The following is a 16,711-nucleotide window of genomic DNA, read 5'->3' as shown; positions in this document are numbered from 1 at the left end:
AGTCCATTGCTTCTGTGTTGCACTATTTGTTGATGAGCAAAAACTTTCTCCAATTAAATGTTGGGAAGGCTACATTTGTTCTTTTGACCACTCCCACAAATTCTAGCCCCAGCTACCAACCATGTCATTTGCTGTTCTGTGAAATTGAATAAGGTGGTTTGCAGTCTGTCTCCTGTCAGACCTGGAGCTTAGCTTCTGATCTTGTACTGTATCTACCTTCTTCCAACACCCCAAAAAGTTAATCTGTTGAAACCCTGTGTTTTGTTCCTTGATGTCCAATGCTGCTGTCTTACCTTCTATCCTCTATAACATGAACTCGGCATCAGCTGGAATGCTCTGCCTAAAAAAAACTTAGTGATTAGAGCCATGTTTTGGTCACCTTGCCTGATCGTGGGACAAGAAAATTCAGATAATTGCCTTGAATATTAAAGGATGCTTACTTTAATGCAAATTATTGGCTGTAGTTCACTGCAAAACTATGATCAGTTTCTTGGTCTTGTAGATTTTTGAAGTTTAACTCTCTGAAGAAGCTGCTGGTTTTGATTACTGCAGTCAATGCTTCTCTAAATTCATTGCTATTTTCCATATCCATCAAAGACTTCATATACGGTGGCATGCAAAAGTTTGGGCACCCCTGGTCAAAATTTCTGTTACTGTGAATAGCTAAGTAAATAAAAGATGACCTGATTTCCATAAGGCATAAAGTTAAAGATGACACATCTCTTTAATATTTTAAGCAAGATTACTTTTTATTTCTATCTTTTACGGTTTCAAAATAAAAAGGAAAAGGGCCCGAAGCAAAAGTTTGGGCACTCTTCATGGTCAGTACTTAGTAACACCCCCTTTAGCAAGTATCACAGCTTGTAAATGCTTTCTGTAGCCAGCTAAGAGTCTTTCAATTCTTGTTTGGTGGATTTTCACCCATTCTTCCTTGCAAAAGGCTTCTAGTTCTGTGAGATTCTTGGGCCGTCTTGCATGCACTGCTCTTTTGAGGTCTATCCACAGATTTTCGATGATGTTTAGGTCAGGGGACTGTGAGAGCCATGGTAAAACCTTCAGGTTGTGCCTCTTGAGGTAGTCTATTGTGGATTTTGAGGTGTGTTTAGGATCGTTATTCTGTTGTAGAAGCCATCCTCTTTTCATCTTCAGCTTTTTTTTTACAGACTATCTGATGTTTGCTTCCAGAATTTGCTGGTATTTAATTGAATTAATTCTTTCCTCTACCAGTGAAATATTCCCCATGCCATTGGCTGCAACACAAGCCCAAAGCATGATTGATCCACCCCTGTGCTTAACAGTTGGAGAGGTGTTCTTTTCATGAAACTCTGCATCCCTTTTTCTCCAAACATACCTTTGCTCATTGCGGCCAAAAAGTTCTATTTTAACTTCATCAGTCCACAGGACTTGTTTCCAAAATGCATCAGGCTTGTTTAGATGTTCCCTTGCAAACTTCTGACGCTGAATTTTGTGGTGAGGATGCAGGAAAGGTTTTCTTCTGATGACCGTTCCATGAAAGTCGTATTTGTTCAGGTGTCACTTCACAGTAGAACAGCGCACCACCACTCTAGAGACTGCTAAATCTTCCTGAAGGTCTTTTGCAGTCAAACGGGGGTTTTGATTTGCCTTTCTAGCAATCCTACAAGCAGTTGTCTCAAGGTTTTCGTGGTCTTCTTGACCTCCACTGTTCCTGTTAACTGCCATGCTACCACCATTCTGCTCAAGCTTCATGTTGTCAGCAAGCTTAGAGTCGGCACGGTAGCGTAGCGGTTAGCGTGACGCTATTACAGCGCCAGCGATTGGAGTTCGATTCCCGTCGCTGTCTGTAAGGAGTTTGTACGTTCTCCCATGTCTGCGTGGATTTCCTCCGGGTGCTCTGGTTTCCTCCCACATTCTAAAGATGTACGGGTAGGTTAATATGGGTTTAAAATGGGCAGCACGGACTCATTGGGCCGGAAGGGCCCGTTACCATGCTGTAAATAAAAATATTAAAAAATTTAAATTTAAAAAAAATTTAAATCGAACATTTGGTTCCCCACTAAAATTATTGATACAATGTGAATAGCTGGGGCCCAAACATATCCCTTTTGACTGGCTGCAACTCTGGGATACCATTGATTTCTCCAACATATTTTTGTGAATAGTTTCTCTTTTCCTGAGCATTTTTGTGAAGTTATTTGTATCATCATTTTCTATAACAGTATATCAAGTCTATGCTTTCTCCCAACAGAATAATCCCATCAATCTGATTGCACCCCCCCCTTCCCCCCCCCCCCCCATTTCTCTGTACTCATGCAACTTATTTTGCCATTTCTTTGTTCCTTATTGTAACTTCCATTTACCATACAAGGTCCATTAATCTCTACATATTTGTAAAGCTTTTCACAACCTGCTTTTGTGATCCTTGTATGTTTGTCCTTGATTGGTTTTTGCTCTTTTAATCAATCTTTAGGACCACTTTGGCTTGCTTAATTGCTCCCAATCCTCAGGCTTGCTACAGTGGCATTTAGTTCAGCTTCAACCTCAGCCAAAGAATCCATCTAATAATAGCACTCCATGAATATTGCTTTGCCAGAGAATAACAATAAATATTTGTCAAATCCATTCCTTCAATTGGCAGTCTAACTACTTAATTGTCAAAGGGATGATTCAGTACATCTTGCCTTTTAAAGGTAAAGTAATTAAACTTCTACATCCCACCACCCTGAAGTAGCTTTGAAACCTAAGTGTTGATTTTACCCCCAGTAAATCGAATGTGATTTTGTTGGCTTTTTCCAAAGTGCTGAAATGTTCTCCTCAGCACTATGGTCTGAATATGATCGGGGTTTACATTTTAGCAGCACTCTTATTTGCAGGGAGTTAAGATGATCTTCCTAATGAAAAGGTCTTTGATCTGTTTCCCTCTCCACAGATGTGGGTTGAATATTTCTAAATTGTTTTGGATTTCCAGCTTTTCTTAACAGTGCTTTTCTTAATTTTGATTCATTAATCGTAATGTTGGAAATTAGCTGAAATCTTACCTTTTAGACTTTTCCATTACCTCTGAGCAATGCCAGTCTTAATATTCACAGCCTTATTGTCAGATCCTCCTATGGGCTTTTACCCCCTAACCTCCAGTAACTTTCCTAGATACCTGAACTACTTGAATGTTCCCAAGTTCAATTGCTCCACCATTGGAGCTGTGCCTGCAGGAGCCACAGTCCAAAGCTCTGCAATGTCCTCCCTAAAAGCAGGCTACCTTTGTAACTCAGTGTCAAGTTTTTTTTGTGTGCATGTCCTGAGGCACACTATAATGTTATTTTTCTCTTAAATGAGCACATTCTTAGTTAATGTGTGTGGTGTCCTCAACCGTTCTCTTCATTAGTCATGGCCTCTTCAAATAATACCCAGCTCATGGCTGTGGAACACATCTGACGCTATAAATAGTGCACTTGGATCTAATCCCTAAATTTCACAGATTGCTGTCAATTGCCATTTATCATTACCCTCAGCTTTCCATTACCAAGCCAATTAGTCCAGTTATCTAATTTAACAGTAATTCTTTGAGCCTTAAACATCAGTGCTACTTAACGTGCCAGTAAAATTGCACTACAGACTGATGTTGGATGGAATTAATAGTAATTAGGAAATAGTTTGTTGGTTACAAATAATAATTTAGCAATTAATGGATATTTTTTCAACTGTTAAACCTCAAATAGAATGTGATTAAATCCACTTGCTAGCATCTATTTAGAGTTCAGCTACAGATAGGGTACTATCTACTCAAAGGGCTGAATGGCCAGCTCAAATGTTCCATTAGAAATGTCAGAACATAATTAACCACATGAGAGATTTGTACACATTTCAAAGATGGTAGTATCTGAATTCTTTTGATTCTGCTCGGGCAACTTCAGTAGATCAAAGGTCTGATGGAGGAAAGATGTCAAAATAATTGGCCCTGAATACCATAGTGGCTTCCAAGGAAAAGAATTAAAACACATGTAATAGTGTTAGCAACTTTTGGAAGCTTATAATGCAAATTGATTGCTGCTTGCCAATCTTAGCAGGATGTAAGCAAGTTTTGAATGTCAGTATTACAAGCATTTGATGTCTATTTTCTCCATGCAGACTTGCTTGTAATGTGCATAGAAATTAACATGGAAAATTTAGCCTGCACTATTCACAGCCTGAATAAACTTAAATAATGGATGAAAACTAATGAGCTATGCTTTGGGTCAGTGTTGTGATGCAATACGGTTTCCGTGCAACAGAAAATGAGCTGCTGGAAGAACTCAACGGGTCAGGCAGCATCTGTGGAGGAAGTGGACTGCTGACATTTTGGGTCGAGACCATCGGCACTGAATGAGTAGAGGGGAAATGGGCAGTACAAAGAGGTGAGGGGATGGGGTAAGGTAAGAGCCAGCAAACAATAGGAGGATCCAGGTGAAGAGGGGGTGATTAGGAGATCAGGTGGGGGAGGGAAGAGTGGAAAAGCAGTGGGCTGGAAGTTGATGGGTGGAGGCAACAAAGGGCTGCAGATGATTGGATCTGATAGGAAAGGAAGGTACAGATTGGAATCAAATAATGGAGGTAGGGTAGGTAGATGGAGACTGTGGGGAGAAGACCCAATGTTTCACAATCTGCAGTTTTTTGTGTGGTTTACAACTGCATAATCTTAAATATTGGTGAAATTATGGGAATAAGAATTGCACTTCAAATGACTGCAACCTCATTGAAATACTGGTGGATCTCCCTTTGTGTCATATGCAAGTAATTGTGGCACTGGATTACACCTGTAATTATTTCCCAGGTAGCCTAAGAGCACTGCTCTACTTAAATCCTGATCATTAGTCTTGGAGCTATGCAGTCCACCAAGTCTGGACTGACCATTGAGCACTTTTTACACTGTTTCCATTTCATTCTCTATCCCCTTGCATTCCCATCAACTCTTCCCAGATTCTACCACTCACCTACACATTCGAGGCACTTAACCTACCAACCTGTGTCTCTTTGGGTGGGGGGGAAGAAACAATACACAGGGGAAACCCACGCATTCACAGGGGGAGAGTGTAAACTCCATGCAGACAACGGTGGAGGTCAGGATTAAACCCTAACTACTGGATCTGTGAGGATGCTGCAGTTACTAGGAGAATTATACCTGTGGGGAAGCAAGGCTTCATTTTTAAGATGCCCTGTTAATGGTACAGTAGTAATGGACTACAGCTCTATGTTAGATACAAGATGTCTATATAAAAAAAATGCAGAGCTGGGTCAATTAAACCACAAGTTGTCCATATCAGATCCACACAACTGGTTCTGAGATTCAGACTGACAGAGTTTAGGCCCTAATGGATAAGATATCTTTATTAGTCACTTGTACATCGAAACACAGTGAAATGCATCTTTTGTGTAGAGTGTTCTGGGGACAGCCCGCAAGTGTCGCCATGCTTCAGGCGCCAACATAGCATGCCCACAACTTCCTAACCCATACATCTTTTGGAATGTGGGAGGAAACCAGAGCACCTGAAGGAATCCCACACAGACACTGGGAGAATGTACAAACTCCTCACAGACAGCTGCCGGAATTGAACCCGGGTCACTGGTGCTGTAATAGCGTTAGGCGAACCGCAATCAAGAGATATGGGGATTAGGTGGTTCAGAACCAGCCGCAATCTCATTAACTGTTGCATGTCTTGTGAAACCATATCATTACTCCCTTGCAATGTTCTAGTCACATTCGCCCACTTTGCCATTACACGCACCCACACCCTTTCCCGTGCCCGCATATCCAATCCAGTTTTGGTAATGGGTGTAGTTTCTTCTTCAATCACTAACACTGGGAATGAAATCAATAGCCTCAGTTAACTGAGAGGAAGATTCTCCTGGATAGGATAAGCATTCTACTTTTTAACTCCTATGTGTACTAGCAGATTTCCAGTGTCACATTCTAGGTAAGTTGATCGCTAGGATGTTTTGCAGCAACTAGAACATTGCTCACTGTAAAATCTATGGTTGAGATGACCTGTCCTTTTAGATAAAATTAGGTAATGTGGCTTTAAAAAGTCTGGTCAACATTTAATTGTTAGGTGAGGAAAGTTGTGCTGACTGTAGGATGTTTGTAAATTTCTAGCTTCAACTTAAGGAAAAAAAATATTTTAATGTTTTTGGCATTAATATGATGGATGCTGTCAGAATTCGGTTTCACCGAGCAGAATTTATTTTTGTAAAATAGCTTTCAAATCAAAAGTGGCTTGAAATGTTCCAGCATCTGCAGCCTCTCTTGTGTCTGACTTGAGATGTTGATGGTTCTGATATACGTATATGCCATTGGTGGTTATTAATGGAAGGAAGCCAGTAAATTGCTCAAAATCTCAAACCCTGTTCCCATTCCCTCTCCCTCTCCTTATTTGCTTAAGTTGATCAACTTCAAGCTCCTACAACGATCCCTTATTTGCCTTCCCCAGAAGATGCATTTTAGAATTAGCTGATCAATTTTGATCTCCGATATGACTGGCGTATCCCATTCATGGAACCAATCATACACCTGGCAAGTAGACCATTTGGCCCTGTTTGTATTCTGAAAATGCAATTAGATAGTCCACTCATCCCCTCAAGCCTGGTCCACCATTTAATAAGATTGTGCAAGTTATTTCCCTCCATGTGCCTATCCAATTTTGTTTTGAAATCATTGATCATCATCACCATCTTTGTAGGCAGCAGGTTCTGGGACATTACCACCTGCTGCCTTAAGAAAAAAAGGTCTCCACCTCCATCTTTTGCCCTCAGGCTTAAATCTGTGATCCAAATTCATTGTCCCATCAGCTAATGAGACGAGCTACCTTATCTAAAACTGTAATAATCTTGAAAGCTATCATATTTCCTCAACCCCCTTTGCTCCAAGGAGAACAACCCTAACTTCTCCAACATAACATTGCAGTTCAAATCCTTTGTTGTGATAAATCTCCTCTGCAACTGACTAGAACTGACACCATACTCCAGTTATGGCCCAACCAGATATCATCATTTTTGTTTTCTGCCTTTGTACTCAGTAACTCTTTTTGTGAAGCCCAAGATCCCATGTGCTTTACTAACTGCTCTGAATGTGTCTTCCCTGTGCACATGAACTATTGCTAATGGTTGCAATGGACTATGTTCTATTGCAGTCAGCTGGTATCATCTCCAGCCTTTGCCACACCAAATTTGGTGTCATCAGCAAATTTTGAAATTTTACTTTATTTCAATATCCACATAATTTATCCCAACATTGACTCTTGGGGAGTCCCTCTCTGTCTCCTATCTTCCAATCTGAAAAACAATCACAATAAGCGGCTACTCTCTGTCCTTTAGAGATAGTTTCTTTATCAAACCTGACCTTCCTATTCCGTGAGCATCAATTTTGTTAAACAGCTTTTATGGGATACTTTTTGTATGTATTTTTTTTAATATCTATGTAGATCCTCTGTTTTCTCATCAACCTTGTACAATTCCATTAAAACACGGCACCATCTCCAAGATTTTGACAACCACAGATATTCTCTTTGTCCTCTCCATTTCTTCCTCCACCTTCTCTGCAACCCATTTGTTATTCTCACTTCCCCAGTTCTAACAGAGTCTTGACCCAAAACATTAACTCTGTTTCTCTTACAACAGATACTGCCTGATCTACTGAGTGATTACAACACTTTCTAGTTTTGCTTCTGGAACAAGTAACCTTCAAGGGTGCTGGAAGCAAATTCCAAATAACGGAATTGTGTAATTCTTCAACTTGCAGAGCTGTGGGCTAAAGGAAGGCAGTGAACAAATCCCTTTTCTGTTTATATAATGCTTTTACTGTGGCAAAACTGTTCCAAGGCATTTTTAGAAACATTATCAATAAATAAATGACATGAAGGCGATACTGAGGCAAGTGACCAAAAGCCTGGGCCTGGAGTGTCTTAAAGATTTATGGAAAGATTTGAGGGTAGTGAGGCAGGGGTGGGGTTTGGAATTTCAGAGCCCAGGACCTTGGCAGCCACCACTGGAGGTGAGAGCATATTTCAGAGGTTCAAGGCCCCAGAATTGGAGGCACGCAGAATTAGAACTGGAGAAGTGAGAATAACAAATTAGTTGCAGAGAAGGTGGGTGAAGGGAGATGACAAGGGGAATATCTGTGGTAGGGCGAGACCAGGTTAAATGAGTTAGTGGGGGCAGATAGAGGCTGATTGTGTGTTGCTAATAGCAGAGCTGTGGGTCATTGCCTGCCACTTTAAATCTCCACCCCACTCCCTCAATTGCCTTCTGCACAAGGAAGCCTAAATAAGCTTGAGCAACAACACCTCATCTTCTGTCTGGGTGCATTGCAGTTTTCTGGACTCAAATATCAAAGTTTAGATAATTCTTCTGTGTCAGAACTGGCCTTTGGTACTGTCAGTCATCCATCTGTGATATTGGTTCAGTTCTCTCTCCATTAGTATAGTCTGTCCTGCTGGTTATGTCCCACAGGACTGCGATAAGCAACACACAACACAGATAAAGAAACATAATCACCCTCCTACTGCCCCCGCTAACCCATTTAACCTGGTCTCACCCTACCACAGATATTACCTTTGTCCTATCCATCCCTCCCTCCACCTTCTCTGCCAATTAAAGCCACGTCTTTTAAATCAAAGGGTCTCTGACCTGAGCCATTAACTGTTTCTCTTTCCACAGGTGCTGTGAGTTTCCAGCTTTATTTCTGATCTCCAGCTTCTGAAACATTTAGAAATGGCCACAACTTGGACAAGAGCAAAGTGAAGCATTTTGGAAAGTTAAACCAAGGCAGGACTTCCACTGTAATTGGCAGATATCTGGAGAGTGTTGTAGAACCAAGAGACCCAGGGGTAGAAGTACATAGTTCCCTGAAAGCGGTGACACCGGTAGACAGGGTGGCGAAGAAGGCGTTTGGCACGCTGGCCTTCATCAGTCAGGGCACTGAGTACAGGAGTTGGGACATCATGTACAAGACATTAGTGAGACCACACTTAGAATATTGTGCGCAGTTCTGGTTGTCTAGATAAAAGAAGGATATCATTAAGCTGGAATGGGTGTAGAAAAGATTCACAAGGATGTTACCAGGACTGGAGGGTTTGAGTTAGAAGGAGAGACTGGATAAGCTGGGACTTTTTTGCCCTGAAGAAGGGGAAGGGGTGACCTTATAGACCGATGTAAAATCATGAGGGGCATAGATAAGGTGAAAGGTCACCATCTTTCTCCCAGGGTAGGGGAGTCTGAAACTAGAGGACACGGGTTTAAGGTGAGAGGGGAAAGATTTAAAGGGGACCTGAGGGGCAATTTTTCCACACAGAGGGTTTCTGGAACGAGCTGCCAGAGGAAGTTGGGAATGGGTACAATTACAATGTGTAAAAGACATTTGGATAGGTGTATGGATCGGAAAGGTTTACAGGGATATGGGCCAAGCACAGGCAAATAGGACTAACACGCTTAATATATGTATAATTTATGTTAATTTAAGTTTATGTCTCGTAATGCACTGTGCTGCTGCTGCGGAAAGCTAATTTTCATGGCATTTATACCCTGTGTAAATAAACTTGAACTTGAAATCAGGTAGGCAGCTTGGACCAAAGGGCCTGTTTTTGTGCTGTATAACTCTATGACTCTAATAACAACCACCCCCCCCCCCCTCGATATTTTTCCACCCCGAGTACCTTAGCATTTAAGGCCAGTAACCACTCCTAAGCACCCCCGGCCGCCCCCCCACTTTTGTTTCAGACGAGCTCCGAGCTTTGCCCACGTGTCGCCCGGTGGTCCGGCTGCAGTTCCCGCTGCCGCCGGCGGGTGGGAGCAGAGAGCGCCGGGCAGCGAGCCTGGTCCAAGCAGCGAGGGTGCTGCAGAGCGGCGGAGGTGGGTTGCCATCGTTGCAGAGACAACCCAGTGAATCGCCCTTTTTTTCCCCCCAACAAAAAATAAAAAAAAGAAAGGCTGGGCGGCCGGCATGCTGGAGGGGAGCGGGGAGGTGATGAAGGAAGGGGTGCTGCAGAAGAGGAGCGAGGGACTCCTGCAGCTGTGGAAGAAGAAGCATTGTGTCCTGACCGAGGAAGGTCTCCTGCTCCTCCGTCCCAGGGAATACCTGGAGGCGTCCCGGCACCAAGCCAGCCAGAGCGGGGCCAGCGGCAGCGGAGCCAAGCAGCTCCGCTTCGGCGACATGAAGACGGTGGACTGCGTGGAGAGGAAGGGCAAGTACGTGTACTTCACGGTGGTGATGGCAGACAGGAGGGAGCTGGACTTTCGGTGCCCGCAGGACGCGGGCTGGAACGCCCTCATCACCCTGGGCATGGTGCAGTACCAGAACCGCCGGGCCATGGAAGCAGTGCAGTCCAGCCGCCAGAAACTGGCGCAGCGGGGCATCGGCGTGGGCATCCACAACACGGCGTGATGCCCCTGTAGAGGTGAGACCCCCCTCCTCTCCTCTCCTCTCCCTTCCCCTCCCCTCCCAACCCTCCTTCCAAACAGGTCCAACTCTCCAAACAAGGGGGACCTGCACCACTCCCATTGTTCTGAGATCGGTGCTGGGTTTGGAGGGAGTGCTAGAACAGTTTAGATCCACCACAGTGTAGTCCACGGGTTAAATTACCAAGAGAGAGCGCACATACGAAATTGCCAGGAACTTAAGATAAGGGGTTATTTTCTTAAACTTATTACAGTAGCATATGTGTTGTAACTTTTCATTGATCTTATATGGGGGAATTACTTCACTCAGAGGGTAGTGCGAGTGTGGAACGAGCTGCCAGCAGAAGTGGTGGATGCGTGTTCAATTGTAACATGTAAGAGAAGTTTGGATAGGTCCGTGAATGAGAGAGGTATGAAGGGCTATGGTCCGGCTGCAGGTAGATGGGACTAGGCAGAAGATCAGGTCGGCATGGACTAGATGGGCCGAAGGGCCTGTTTCTGTGCTGTAGTGCTCTATGACTCTCTCTCTCTTTACATATATGGGGACTGACAGGTATGGAGTAAATCTCTTTCTGTTTAGCGGTGGGTACCACAGCTGTCTGAAGATCAGAAGCCTGTGAGGAGTGAGGTTGGAAGACACTTTTACAGTGAGCTGGAACCCTGGAGGTCTCTTCCACGCACACACCAACCTATATTGTCAGTCTTAAAATTGAGATCGATAGACCAAATTAAGGGATAGGGAGCAAAATCTGGATTTGTAGATTTAGGTCACCATTCAGAACTTATTGATCAGAAGAATTGATTCAGGAGACCCAGTAGCCTACTTCCTATATTCCTATCTTAAATGGGCTTGTGGAAAGAATGTGACTTTAATGTATCTCTCTGCAAGATTACAATGAGGATACAGGTAGGAATCTGTTTTTCAGTCACCATCCGTTCTGACTCTGTTGGTGATCTGGGTATTAGTGTCTGGCCCTTATAGCTTTCATCAAGAGCTTAATCAGGTAAAGTTCCAAAAGGTGTAAGAGAAAACAGTTTGGTCAACTCCTTGAGTGCACTCTTAGCGCACAGGTTAGCATATTTGTGTACAGCTTGCATGTATTCTGTTAACACAGCGTAGGGAGGTATTTCACGCAGCATATTGGTGAGATCTTGTCCTCTGGGTTGAGCATTGGGTGCACTGGAATGTGTGCGGGGCACTGAAATGAAACAGACTTGCATCCTTGTGGGTCTGCACTCATTGTACTTCATCTAAGTGATTCATAAAATTCAAGATAAGATTATGGACCTTTAAATAATTACTTATTCCTGATTCTGGGTTAATCTGAATTAAATGCATTTTATGAAAGTGAAAACTTGTGTTCATTCCTTACAGACAGTACTTTTGCTAAACTGTTTTATAATGTGTAATCACATTCTGAGTTCAGTCTTCACCTTTTGTTTCCATATGTGTCTCTGTTGCAAAGTATCTCTTTCTCTTATCCAGGTATTCCACTTATCACAATAGGCATCTGTAAATGCAAACTCTGGCGGCTTTCTGAGGCATCGTTATGTATCTGTGTAAAAAAAAAAAATGTGCAGGCTCCCAATGTCCATTACACTTGTGTCACACACCTACATCTGTTGTCAGTCTTTTAAAAGAAGACGGACAGAGTCTTTTAAATGTCTTTAAAAGAAAGGCATGTATGATCTCTAACTGACTGTATGAGATCATTACATCCCTGAGAACAGCATGGAGGTATATCACACTGGTTAGTGCTCCTCTGAAGTACTGCATCCAACTCTGCATTCACACTTAGCCAAGAGACTGAAGGTGGAGGGTTGTCAGACTTAATGGGCTTCAGTTAATAGACTGGAGGACCTGGGGTGTTCTTGCAGCGAGAATGTTACGGAGAGATTTAATATTCCGAATTCTTGAGCAGTAAATAATGATAAACCATTTCCACTGGCAAGTGAGCCTGTAAACCAGATTTAAGATTATTAGTAATGGAAGTGGGGAAGGGAGACTGTCTTTTTACACACAGTCAGCTGCTTTAGTTTGGAATGTGCTGCCTTAAAAGATGGTGAGAACAGATTCAGTGCTAACTTTCAAGAGGGAATTGGATCAGGAATTGAAAAGGACAACATTTTCAGGGTTCCTGGGGAAGGTCAGCACTGGCCAAACAGCCTCCTCCACAACAGTGAGGTTCTGTGACCACTAATCGATCGGTCACTAATTGAGAATAATCAGCCTCGGACACAGCAGTTCTACAAGTGGACTTCAGCAGGAAAAGAACAGCTAAAGTGCATCAACCGTACGATGTTGCAGCACTTATTAAGTTGGGCTCTGTTCTTTTCCAGTTACACAGTGCCAAGGTCCAAAGTCTAAGCTCCATTATCTTAACTTCCTGCAGTGAACTAGAAGAATTCAGAGATATTTTCATTATCTTTTTATCGAGAAAATAAACATCAATTGCTTCAACAGTATAATAAATAGCATCATTATTCTGATTCTATCTAACTGCTGAATAACTACCTCAGCGATCTTCTCTTGAAGCAAATACGAAATACAATTTTTGTAAGCCAATATGGCAATTTATAAATACAATAAATGCACAGTAATGTACATTCAGCCGTCAATTTTTTGCATTTGTTTTGTGTGAAGTTACGCATTGTGAGGTTCTAATTTTAGGCAGTATTTTTATTGCACTGTGATCATTCGGAGATACATCAAAATGTTACCTCTGGCCATTGGGTTGAATCTCACCTGTGTATACCACGGTTTCTTTTTAGCATCCAATAGTTTTAAGATATAATTAGAATCATTTGCTTGGGGTAACATACAGGAGTTTTTTCTCTGTTCATTTCTTTAGGAATAACATTTAAAAAATTTTTGATCCCATTTAGGTTCGAAAAGGAGGGTACTTCACACCGCGCTGAAATCTAGCACACAGGAATGGAAAATGGAAAGCAAAATCTCTGTCCATTGCAGATATCAGATTAGTTTATTAGATGCTGGTGTGGCTTAAACTATAAACCCAGCAGACTAAATCGACAAGGAACATTCAATGAGTATTCTCCAGGAAGAAGATTTAATGAATTTCATTACTGGGCAGAGTCATGTGGATGTTTTAACATAATTTATAACCTATTGTTTATGTATCTTCGAAGGGCAAATGATGCAGAATGTGTAATTATAAATTATTGCCTTTGTTGATTCTCCTAATTTATGATGTTTTAATTTAGTGCCTGATGTTTTTGAATGTATGGGTTTTGTCAGAATGGAGCCAGAGGACTAGAGCAGAAGCAGAGTGGTTTAGATGAAAGTGAATAGCCTCTTTATTCTGTAACAGTGCATAGAATAGAATGGGCCTATATTCTCTGGTTTAGAAGAACGAGCAGTGATCTCATTGTCAGGGCATCTAAGAATTTTATATTATTCATAGCAGATGCCAAAAGGCTGTTTTGCCTGGTTGGTGAGTTTAGAATTAGGGTCATGGTCTCAAGATAAATGAGATAGTGTGAAATTCCTTCATTCAGAGGAATGATAATTTTCTGAGTCTTTATTGCCCTTCAATGGAGTGACTCAGGGGGCTGTTTCAGAGGGCAGATTATTGAAACACAGAACCCCAGCAAGCTGTGATCAGTATATACCAATGAAATCAGGAAATTTGGGTACTGGATAGGAAAGGGGAGTTGAGTCAAGAGGATTAGCATGATTTTGTTAAATCGATTGAGTGAGCGGAAGCAGCCTATTCTCTATAGTGCTTGTATTAAGTCATTCTACAATGCACAGGGCAAGATGGAAACTTAGACTTCTCATATTGTTTACTCATTGTCCAGTTACAGAATCTAAATATGAAAGATTGTAGAGCTGCCAAGTACAATGATAGTTATTTCTATATCATGTAAATAACTCTCACATTTATGATTAAGTTCAGCGGAAGCTATTTTCAAAAGCAGAATACTGCAAATGCTGGAAATTTAAAATAAAAAAGAAATTGCTGGAAACACTCAGTAGGTCGGGCAGTATATATGGAGAGAGGAATGGAGTTAAGGTTTTTCATCAGAGCCATTTTTATATGGGCTCTGATACATTCCATGAATTGATAAATTGCTTCCGGCTGTTTTGGGAGTATACAGATTTTATTTGGTTATGTTTTATATCCATTACTAAAAATTTGTTTTGTTCACATATCAAGGAATGTTCAGCCATATCTCTGCCTTTCGTTTTATACTACGGCCTTTCTGGTTTATAAAATGCAGTTATTATTAGATGAATGCAGTGGTATCATGTAAAAGAATTTTGCATACAATGAACAAGTTACAGTAAAGTTATGTAACAGTGAACTTTTTCATAATCGTAGCCCATCACTAAGAATCATCCAGGGGTTTTTAGGGTAATTGTCTGATACCTATTTTATGCTGTTCTAAGTGGGTTGCATTTGTAAATATAACGCTATAATTTAATAGAAGTCTCAATAAGAAAATAGTGCAGATACAATTCACTTGAGATAGCATTCAATTAATCATTGAAATGCATGGACAGTCTGTAGTTGCATGTTATTTCTTTTCCCAATCTCTTAAGCATATTATATAAAACTGGAATGCATAAAAATATGATATTGTTAATAATTTTATCTCAGTATAGCTTGGAAACATTATATTATTATTGCATCTAGGTTTTGCATCTTCCATACGGATTTATGCCTCTCTGGGGATTGACAGATATTACTCGACAGGATACTTTGCTTTATTCATTTACAGGATGTGGGTTTCACTGCCATCCCTAGTTATTGTCCTTGAACTGAGCAGCCTGCTACGTTCTGCAGTTAAGAGTTAGCCGTGTCACTGTGGCAGGTAAGATGACGGGTTTTCATCCCTAAAAAGACAGCAGTGAACCAGATCGGTTGATGTGGCTATCCAGTGTTTTGATACTTGTCATTTCTCTTCCTATTTAACCGTATTTAAATTCCAGAGTTGAACTTCTCTCCAAATCATTCAGTCAGATCTCTGAATTACCAGTCCAGTAAAATAACCATTGCTGTACCTGGACGATTGTGTGTGCCTTTAATCTAAAACTAACTTCAATTGTAAGTAATAACCAACTAAGATAACATGAGAAACTAACATTCCCTGCTAAACAATGTTGACAAGTTACTGATTTAAAAATTTGATTTTATTCATTTTCATACACAAATTTTTTATTATGAACCATTAATACTGAAGCATTGCAACAAAGCTATCGCACACAAGACCTGTTGAATATGGGCTCTTGCTGTGCGCATATTGGCTGTAGCATTTAACTCATGCCACTGCAGTGGACAATGTCACCCACCCTATATATAAGGCTCTGGAATACTTCAGAGAGATGTGATTAAGCACTGTAAGAAAGTAAGTCAGCATATAGTCATGATTGCCAACCAGAGTGGAGGTGATTGGGCAATTCACCTGTCAATCAAGCCCAGTACCTGCACCGATGTAAGTGATTGAGATTAGTTTTATAAACATCATTTGTACATAACTCTCCTCTACTTTCTGCATTTTCCTGGAGAAATTAATTTTCTTTCAGTAGGAGAAACTCCAATTTAGGCTTTGTTTCTTCTGCTCTTTAAACTTGCTGCATAAATTGACTTTGTTTGGTGTGCCACCTCTTGTTTGCGGTGAGATACCTTACCCTGCTCCCATCTCACTGACTGACTGGGTTGTCAGTGGAGATTGCAATAAAATACAAGCGTTCTTTGGTGATTCAATTGAAGTTCATCAGAGGACACAATAGGCTTATTAGCGATTGGAGATTATAAGGCTCAAAAATGTTAAAAGTTTCAAAGAACTCATAGTATGTTCTCAACAGAAACTCAATACTGTTCCTGTTTTTGAAACTAATAATACACATTGCAGATCTAATTCTGCGTTGGAGAAGGATGGTTGGGTGGGGTGGTGAGAGGTGGTGGTGTTGGTTGGCAGGAACAGGGAGGGGTATGGACATGTTTAGAATTACAATATAATCTTAATGCTGCCAGCTCTGTGGGTTTTGTACAGTTACAGCTGCAAGGACTTGATTTAAGTCTCTAGCTTGTGTTGAGCTATTTAGTCATAGATTTAATACAGCATGGAAACAGGCCCTTCGGCCCAGCTCGTCCATGTTGACCATGGTGCCCACCAAACTTGTCCCATTTGCCCGCAATTGGCCCATATCCCTCTAAACCGCTGCTCTCTGGGTACTTCTCCAAATGTCTTTTGAATGTTGTCATTTTATCTGCTTCAACCACTTCCTCTGTCCAGATGTGCACCACACTCTGCATGAAGAGGTTCTCCCTCAGAAACCTGT

The 16,711-nt window shown here is 41.5% G+C and overlaps 1 protein-coding gene across 1 annotated transcript; it reads left to right on the top strand.

Moving 5' to 3' along the window:
* Positions 1 to 9,848: 9,848 nt before the first annotated feature.
* On the top strand, positions 9,849 to 15,708 carry phlda1 (pleckstrin homology-like domain, family A, member 1). Its single transcript, XM_052030535.1, has 2 exons — positions 9,849 to 10,400; positions 13,288 to 15,708. Exon 1 carries the CDS (start codon positions 9,947 to 9,949, stop codon positions 10,385 to 10,387), a length of 441 nt encoding a protein of 146 aa, XP_051886495.1. The 5' UTR covers positions 9,849 to 9,946; the 3' UTR covers positions 10,388 to 10,400; positions 13,288 to 15,708.
* The last annotated feature ends 1,003 nt before the right edge of the window (positions 15,709 to 16,711 follow it).

The sequence above is a fragment of the Pristis pectinata genome, chromosome 15 (assembly GCF_009764475.1).
Source record: "Pristis pectinata isolate sPriPec2 chromosome 15, sPriPec2.1.pri, whole genome shotgun sequence".
Taxonomy (NCBI): domain Eukaryota; kingdom Metazoa; phylum Chordata; class Chondrichthyes; order Rhinopristiformes; family Pristidae; genus Pristis; species Pristis pectinata.
Note: the sequence above shows the minus strand (reverse complement) of the source record. Positions and strands in the feature narration are given on the sequence as shown.

Bases quoted from the DNA above. Each gene is read 5' to 3' on its own strand.
- phlda1 (XM_052030535.1), top strand. From the start codon at position 9,947: ATGCTGGAGGGGAGCGGGGAGGTGATGAAGGAAGGGGTGCTGCAGAAG.